Below are 8,796 nucleotides of genomic sequence, written 5' to 3'. Positions count from 1 at the left end.
GAACATGTTCCTGGATTCACCTGAAATGTCCTTCAAATTAGCGGGATCCCAGATGAAACAAGGGCACCTTCGCACGATATTCTGTATTTACTTCCCCAAGTCTCCGAAGCAGTTTGAAAGCAATCTGCAATTGTCTTTATTTCCGCTAACCTGAACTGCTGAGGGCTTTGGTGTTTTAAAGATTCTGCATCTCTAAGCCTTTGTATTCTCATAATATCAGCAGGGCTGGGGAGCTGCTTTGATTTATTTTCAGGTCAGCAGAAGTGTGTTTGCAACAGCTACCGTGTTTCTCCAACAATATGACCTCCCCCAATAGGAAGACCCAGCATGTTTTCTAGGCATAAAATGAAATTAAGCCCCTCCCCCAAATTTAGGCCTATTTTAAAACATGCAAAATGGGGGAAGGGCGGGGGACTTGCGTTAGGAGCGCCCGCAGTGCAGCAATTCCTCACCACCAGCTACTCCTAATGGGCGATCATGGCAGAGCACGGAGAGCTCCCTACTCCTGCCAAGCACCTTTGCAGCAGACCCAAGACCTTTAGCGCCCACCACTGTTGACTTCCCTTCTGCCCATGCCGCCGCCGCGTTTGGAGCTGCCACTTCCACGTTTGGAGCACCGCTGCCGTTTGGAGCTGCCGCTTCTGCATTTGGAGCTGCCGCTGCGTTTGGAGCTGCCGCTTCCACATTTGGAGCTGCCGCCGCGTTTGGAGCTGCCGCTTCCGTGTTTGGAGCACTGCCGCTGTTTGGAGCACCACCGCCATTTGGAGCGCCGCCGCCGCTCCAAACACGGCGGCAGCTCCAAACGCGGAAGTGGCAGCTCCAAACATAATGGCGGTGCTCCAAATGGCAGTGGCACTCCAAATGGCAGCGGCACTCCTAACACGGAAGCGGCAGCTCCAAACGTGGCGGCGGTGCTCCAAATGGTGGCGGCACTCCAAATGGCAGCAGCACTCCAAACATGGAAGCGGCAGCTCCAAATGTGGCGGCGGAATGGGCAGAAGGGAAAGCAACAGCGGCGGGTGCCAAAGGTCTTGGGTCTGCAGCAAAGGTGTTTGGTGGGAGTAGGGAGCTCTCTGCGCTTCGCCATGATCACCCGTTAGGAGTGGCTGGTGGCGAGGCTGCCCGCGGGGCGCTCTAGATGAGGATGCAAGGGGGGGAATTAAGTCACCCCCTAAAAGACGGCCTAGCCGTTTTTTGGGGGCTCAAAAAAATATAAGACCCGGCCTTATTTTATGAGAAACATGGTAGGTTGTGAATTTTTTTTGTTTTAGTTACTAGAGTTTTATTTCCACATTAGAGGGAACTCTAACCTTCCACCACAAGTAACAACTTTTAAGCTTCATATATTTGAAAGGGGAACATTGGCTTCATGGCCTTATAGCTCCTCAGACAACTGAAAGTCAGATGGATGAAAATGTTGCCCAGATTAATTTTGTCTTCAACATCTTAAAACTGTCCTGCAAAGTGCCCAAGTGGGCTTCCCCCCCCCTTTTCATCTTCTCTTTTTGGGTACTGTAGCTTTGAAAGGATTTTTGCACTGCGTGACAGGAGCAACGATGCCGAGTCTGTGTGTGTTCAGGTTGACAAAACTTTGGGGAGCGAAAAGAATAGCAGTGAGAGCAAGAAGCAAGATAACGATCGCCTGGCTTGCATAAATCTCCTTACGTTCTCTCCATTTCACATGAAAAGAATGAATAGGAAAACAACAACCCCACAATAGCTTGACATGATGCCATGGACTTGTCCCTGTGGAAGAAAGTACAGCACATTGGAGGGAAACTGACAAAATGCTAGCCAATTTCACCCATCCTCCTTTTGCCTGTGGACTACAGGGGGGAAGCTGTCAGTTATCCAGCCAATACATTCTTTGCAGAAACTGAAGCCAGAGGGAGAGGCAAAGCAAGAGTTCTTTTTAATGGGGAAAGTAAGCCATGGCATCTGAAAACAAGCCAGCCCTAAACTCTGCAGCGATTTTAATAATCCAGTAGCTGAGTTACGTTGACTGAGTTCTCCAATCTGGCTGATCTTGTGGAGACAGAGAAAACGAGACCTGCTTACAAACTAACACAGAATCGTCTTCTCGAAGTAGCCCAAAGGGAATAGCATCTAGCTCATTTATGCCTGGCGATCAAAGTTTTCCCCCTGCAATATTGGTCTTCCTAATCCAACCAGCTTGTTTTCAAGTTTCCATTTCATCTATTTTTTTTTTTTTTGAGAGAGTCCAAGGACAATATTTGAGGGACTGCCACAAATAAAAGGGGGTGGGGGGTCAAAGCTGTTCTCCAAAGCACCAGAAGGCAGGATAAGAAGCAACGGATGGGAACTAATCAAGGAAAGAACCAAGCTAGAACTAAGGAAAAATTGCTGACAATTAGAAGAATAATTCAGTGGAACGACATGCCTCTAGAAGTTGTGAATGCTCCAAACACTGGAGGTGGGACAGCCATTTGTCCGAAATGGCATATAGGGTTTCCTGCTCAAGTATGGGGTTGGACTAGAAGACCTCCAAGGTCCCTCCCAGTTCTGTTATTCTCACAGGCATTCTGAAACTGGGGCCCTGCAAAACTCGGCCGTGTTGGGATAACCCTTTGCAGCCCCTGTGAGTCTGGAGGGAAAAACCGCCAAGCTGTTATGTAAGATGAGCTTGCTTGATTTAAACCTGCAAAACTCGCAAAGATAACTTGCATAAGAATAAGTCATGATCCTTGTTGGCAGGACATCCAAGACATGTGGTGTTTCTGACCGCTGCCTTTATTTATTTATTTTTTAAATTTTTTTTGGCAGGACTTGCAGTAAAAAGTGGCCGGGGAGTGATTATTTGTAAAGCTTAACAGGCTTGATTCTTCTTGGAATTGAACTGCTTGGGAAGTACTGGCTGAAATAAAGCAGAAAGTCTTTCTAAGCAAAGAGACACAAAAATCTAACAACGCCCAACCCAGTAGAAAAATCAGGTGGTAAATAGTAATCGGGAACAGGCAACCGAGGTGAAAATAAGGGTCTGATAAAAGGGATGCTGCCCAGGAACATGTATGTCGCCGTACATCTCTTGAGTCTTAAGAATATCATGGAGCCCACAGACTGAGCTAAACCATGGTCTGAATAAACCACAGTTGAAGTTTCCCATCAAGCTAAGCAATGAACCGAGTGGCTGGGTTTACATCTCATGCCCAGCCACAAATAAGCAAATGACCCAATGCCTCAGTGGGATATGTAAAACCAGTAGCTAACCTTGCTATCTTTATGAAAAAGGAACGCTTAACCTTTTTGCAACCAATGTTTCCACGTCAAGAATCTCTGAAAATTTAAGCTCGGCTCTGTGTTTTCTGCTTCTTAATATAGTGAGCTAAATTACTTCCCGACATACGTGCTTCCCTCTGGCACTGTCAGATAGTGGAATTTGTTTTTTTTCTGACTCAGTCATTAAAATAATTTCACTTTTCACTATTGCAAATTTAACTGGCAGCTTTGGCACCACTCTTGGGCTGTATGTATGGGGATAAAGCAAGTGAGAATGTGGCATGAGCATCCTACTGGTTTATGTGTAACACAAAGGTGTGATGATATATATTTGCTGGCCTTTAAAAAAATGCCATCTCGTATATGAACGTGTATAACAGAATACCAGAATTGAAAGGGACTTTGGAGGTCTTCTAGTCAAGCGGTCGCCAACCGGTGGGCTGTGAGAAAATTTTGGTGGGCCGCAGAGAAATCTCACCCCCAGAGCAACCCCCCAAAGCAATTAATCCAGGCTGCACAGAAACACAAGACTGCTCAGCCCACATGGCCCGGGGAACCCTCCCCGCCCACTCACTCCTTACCTGGTAAACTTGCCTGCTAAATTTCTATTTTTCCTTTTTCCGACCATCATCTGTTCTGTTGTGCCGGGAGATTTAGATTAGCTAGGAAGCAGGAAATGGTTGGATTTCTTGCTTTCTAGCTAGTCTTTAGATCTTCGGCTCTGCTTTTAAGCACAGCAGAACCTCCCTTAGGACAGAAGGTTCTATTATTCAATGCAGATTCACGGCAAGCAAATTTGAGAAGCTGAGCTAGCCGATGGCAGATAGATAGATCACTGAATGATTCTGTGAGCAACTCAATCTGCCTGCCTGCTTTGCCTGATTTTGGGTAAAAGTTGCTCTTTTTTTAATAAAAAATTCAATATTTACATACATGGGTGTGTTGTCCGTTAGTTTTGTGAGTTTGCTTGCAAGCAAATTTTATGAGTTTGCTTGCAAGCAAATTTTATGTGACAGACTGAGCTAGCCGATGGCAGATAGATAGATCTCTGAATGAATCTGTGATTCTGTGAGCAACTCAATCTGCCTGCCTGCTTTGCCTGATTTTGGGTAAACGTTGCTCATTTTTTAATAAAAAAATTCAATATTTATATAAATATTTATAATATTTACATGCAAGCCATGCCCAGCCAGTCACATGACCACCAAGCTATACCCACAAATTAGCCCACGCCCACAGAACTGGTTAGTGGTCCCTGGGATTTAAAATTATGAGTTTGGTGGTCCCTCAGGTCCAAAAGGTTGGTGACCCCTGTTCTAGTCCAACCTTCTTCAGCACAAGCAGGAGAACCTAGACCATTTCAGACAAGTGGTTGTCCAATCTCTTCTTAAAAACCTCCAGTGTTGGAACACCCACAATTTCTGGAGGCAACGCGTTCCACCGATTAATTGTTGCAGGTTGGAATACAGTGTTAAAACCCAATTCTAGTGTATCTGGCTCCCGCTCCCCTTTCTTTCCAGCCCACCTTTGCCCTTTATTTGAATAGACCGGTTCACTGGGGAAGTCTTGGACAAAATAAATTATCCCACACTCCGTTGCTTGTGGAGTTCCAGTAGATACATTAAAGCTTTCCATATGGTTTCATTTACTCTGTGGAAGGACAGTTGGCTGGGGGAAAGGGTGGGTGGTGGGAGAGCGGAGGCAATTTGATCACTTTTCTAGCAAATATTCATATCTGCCTAGGGAAACCCCATTTCACACATCTGGAGCGCTGTGGCTTTATAGATCAAAAAGTATACCGAACAGGCTGAGTTTGCACAGTATTCTAAGCTGTGGTTTCTTTAACTACAGTTGGCTGAACCATCGTTGGGGCCTACTTCTCATATAACATTAAACAGCAGCAATGGGATGGATCCATGCAACCCATTAAGTCAAAATCAAACACATTATGGCTTGGCACAAAAGTACGAACATGATCCGGAGAACCTACTCCTCATTCAGCATTGATCCTGCAGTCACAAAAATCACACATATTATCCTTCTTGGAGCATAGATTCCACACACACCCCCTCCAGCCGCAGCACAGCTCAGATGACAACATTTTATTTCTAAGTTTTGACACTGGAATTCAAGAGCAACTAATAGGCCGGGTGAACTTGGAACCCTCTCTAACAGATTTCACAGGCCGTCCTATCAGCAATCCCAGTATAATCTTTCCAGTCAGTTTTATAGCTCCTGTAAAAAATTGCCGGCTCAATTTTCCTGCTTGTATAAACAGTGCATGGTGAACTCTTGCATCACCTTGACTCACCTCCCAATCTTTGGCCTCAAGGGAGTCATTTTTCTCTCCCCCTCAAACATGTGAAGGTTCTATAATGTGACTCCGGATTGTAGCTCTCAGGAAAGAGGCCTGACCCAAACCTATCGCACTGTGCCATCATCAAAAATGTATATTTGGGAGGAATGGCATCTTGTCAGCCATAAGCTTTCCCCGTATTTTAACCACTCAGAGGTTTTGCAAAGTGGCCAGACAAACACAGGCAGGGTGGTGTTGACAAATGAGGATGGGAGTTAGCTAATCCTTTTTTTCTTTTACCCCTTTTGTAATTCTAGAAGCTTCTGCAGCTCATGCGAAGGGCAATATCTGGATGGTCATTTTTGCATTTGCCTATTGTTGGTGGAAGTGCTTGTTCTCGGTGATATGAGTTGAGGAGGAATGAGGATGATTATGTTCCTGCTTGGCTTCAAAATGGTTTTGGAAGACTGGGGAAGTAGAAATAGCATTATGTGAAAATGCCCTCAATCTGAACGTATTAAACTATAACTGAGAAAATTACAAGCTCCCTACTACAGATATTCCGGGTTACAAGCACTTGACCATTGGCTGGAGATAAAGACTGGACCTTTACGTGATGTTAAGCCTGTGCATGAAAGAGAAGAGTAAAGAGGAACAAGGGCTTTGGAGAGCAGTTGTGGCATGTCTTGGATGGCCTCCATTCAAACATCACCTTTGCCATAAATTCATACGGTGGATGTAAGTCAGGGACCCAAATGTGGCAACTTTAAGACTTGTGGACTTGTGAACTCCTAGCATAGCTGGCTGAGGAATTCTGGGAGTTGAAGTCCACAAGTTGCCAAGTTTGGAAACCTTGGCTGTAAGCCAATCGCAACCCTTATTCCTCTGCTCTCGACTGAGAGCAGAGGAATAAGGGTTGCGATTGGCTTACAGCCAAGGTTTCCAAACTTGGCAACTTGGGGATGATCAATAGAGAGATTCCATGGATGGTTTTTCTTACAAAGCCGCTGCTTTGTAAGTAGGTGGAGTGCTTTTGGCTCTCAAAAAATACAACATGGGATTACTATATTATTTTTTATTTAGTGAATCTTATAAGTGGAGAGCCAACATAGAATTATAAAGCTGTCTGAGATAAGTCAGTCTATGTATCTGTGTATCGGATATGCACTTGGCCTAAGTCCTTCAGAAGAATGTGAGGGTAACAACATCATGTATAAAATAATGAAAACAGGACAACCCTGAGGCTGAGCAATGAGGATGTGTCATTTTATCCATTAGTATGCATGATGGGATCGAGTCAGGAGAAGTTAAAACGCATGAGATGTTCAAGAGCTGATGCATTCCTTTGAAAATTATGACCTTATTGCCAGCTTTTAAATTTGGAAATTATGAATCGTTTCCCTAAAAATAATACCAGCAGCTAAATGTTGGCTTTTGTTGGCTTTTACTGTGTGAACAGGCTGTCCAGCTGTCCAGTAGAAGGTCTGTAGTTGCCTTCTAAATTACACAGGCCCCAATAACCCCGTGTAGGACTAAATCCTAGGGTAGTCAGTATTCATTAACATGCTGGATTTTGGTCTTTTCCCCGGTTTGCCTATAATCCATATATGTTCTTTCTCCAAACTCATTGTCAGTACAGTAGATGCTTAGGATAAACTCCCCTAACCTCGCAACTATCACGCTCCTCTTCATTTGTCAAGCTAGTTTCTAAAATAGCCAAAAGCCAGACAAGGAATAATGGATGGAAACTGAACAAGGAGAGATTCAACCTGGAAATAAGGAGAAACTTTCTGACAGTGAGAACAATCAACTCATGGAACAGAAGTTGCCTTCAGAAGTTGTGGGAGCGTCATCCCTTGAGACTTTCCAGAAGAGATTGGACTGCCACCTGTCAGAAATGGTGTAGGGTCTCCTGCTTGGGCTGGGGGTTGGACTAGATGACCTACAAGGTCCCTTCGGATGATCTGTGATCTGTTAATTGAATCAGTTCATTTCTGTCTTGAAGGAAAAACATTTGTGCCTAAGGAGAGACCAATAGAGACTCGCGCAGAAAAGAAGGTGACGCTGGATCCAGAATTAGAAGAAGCCCTGGCCAGCGCCTCTGATACTGAGCTGTATGATCTGGCAGGTGTGTGGCAAGATGGTTTGTCTGTTTGCTTCACAGCAGGGTCAGCCTTTCAGTTACTCCAAACTTGTTACCATTCCAAGCCATTGCTCATGTTCTCTTGTTGTCCACAGCACACAGATATGGCTAGCTTTGGTGAACGGGCGTGTATATGAGTGCTTCCCTACCGCAACTGGGAGCCTTGTTCTAAGTGAATCTACTAATGCACTAATAGCACTCCTTTGATTGAGAAACCCAACTTTAGAACTGGGGTTAATGGCAGTGTTGATTATGTTGGATAGTCAAAGATTTCAACATTCAGATATGCTAAATATTCAAAAGATCTAAGGAGCCAGTCAGGTACACAGGGAGGCTTGAACAGAACTCAAAGCATATGCATAAGTATATTTTCCAACACAAAAGAGCTGTCAACCACATGCAAATATTTGCTCAGGGCTATTATATAAGAATATAAGTATTATATAAGAGGATAGGTATGCATCTAGCCAATACAGATTTCTGACATCCACACACTTATTGAAATATATGCAGATGTGTCTTCACAACTTTTCCCAAATGGGAGGATTATTCCATTTAAGAGAAGCATTATGGATTAAATAGCTATTAGAATGCTGATAGTATAGCATGAAGGAGCATGATGGCTCAGCTGTTAAAGAGCGCTGGATAGCTGACAGCCCGGGTTTGAGACCTGAGTTCTGTGCAATGGGTGAGGTCCCATTCCTTGCCCCAGCTCCTGCCCACCTAGCAGTTCAAAAGCATGAAAATGCAAGTAGATAAACAGGTACCACTTCAATGGGAAGGTAACAGAGTTGTGCACCATTGGCATATTGTCATGCTGGCCACATGACCACGGAAATTGTCTTTGGACAATGCTGGCTTCCTCGGCCAAGAAATGGAGTTGAGGACCATGCGCTAGATTCGGACATGACTGACAGAGAAACCTTTACCTTTAGTATATCATATGGCTCAGTTGAACAGGTACCGAACTCATCACTGTCCTTTTGATGCCCTAGTTTTATCTGCTCTAGTTTTTATCTCAATCAGTTAAACTGCTGTAGTTTAAACTCATCATTCCCATCTGCTTTCATATAAATGATCAGCCCATTTCCATTTTTAAAACTGGATTTTCAATTTTTGA

General features: G+C 44.3%; 1 protein-coding gene across 3 annotated transcripts in view; it reads left to right on the top strand.

Moving 5' to 3' along the window:
- The window catches only part of LOC113429685 (tropomodulin-2-like), a 29,627-nt gene that overhangs the window by 13,115 nt on the left and 7,716 nt on the right, over positions 1–8,796 (top strand). For all 3 annotated transcript variants that reach the window (XM_087972905.1, XM_087972903.1, XM_087972904.1), the window contains exon 4: positions 7,539–7,661. In XM_087972905.1, coding sequence (XP_087829031.1) covers positions 7,539–7,661 — 123 coding nt within the window. The remainder of the gene's footprint in view (positions 1–7,538; positions 7,662–8,796) is intronic.

The sequence above is a fragment of the Notechis scutatus genome, chromosome 11 (genome assembly GCF_049901735.1).
Source record: "Notechis scutatus isolate UNSWTSFEM ecotype Mainland chromosome 11, rNotScu1.2, whole genome shotgun sequence".
NCBI lineage: Eukaryota > Metazoa > Chordata > Lepidosauria > Squamata > Elapidae > Notechis > Notechis scutatus.
The sequence above is the reverse complement of the archived record's forward strand: the minus strand, read 5'-3'. Positions and strand labels throughout refer to the sequence as shown.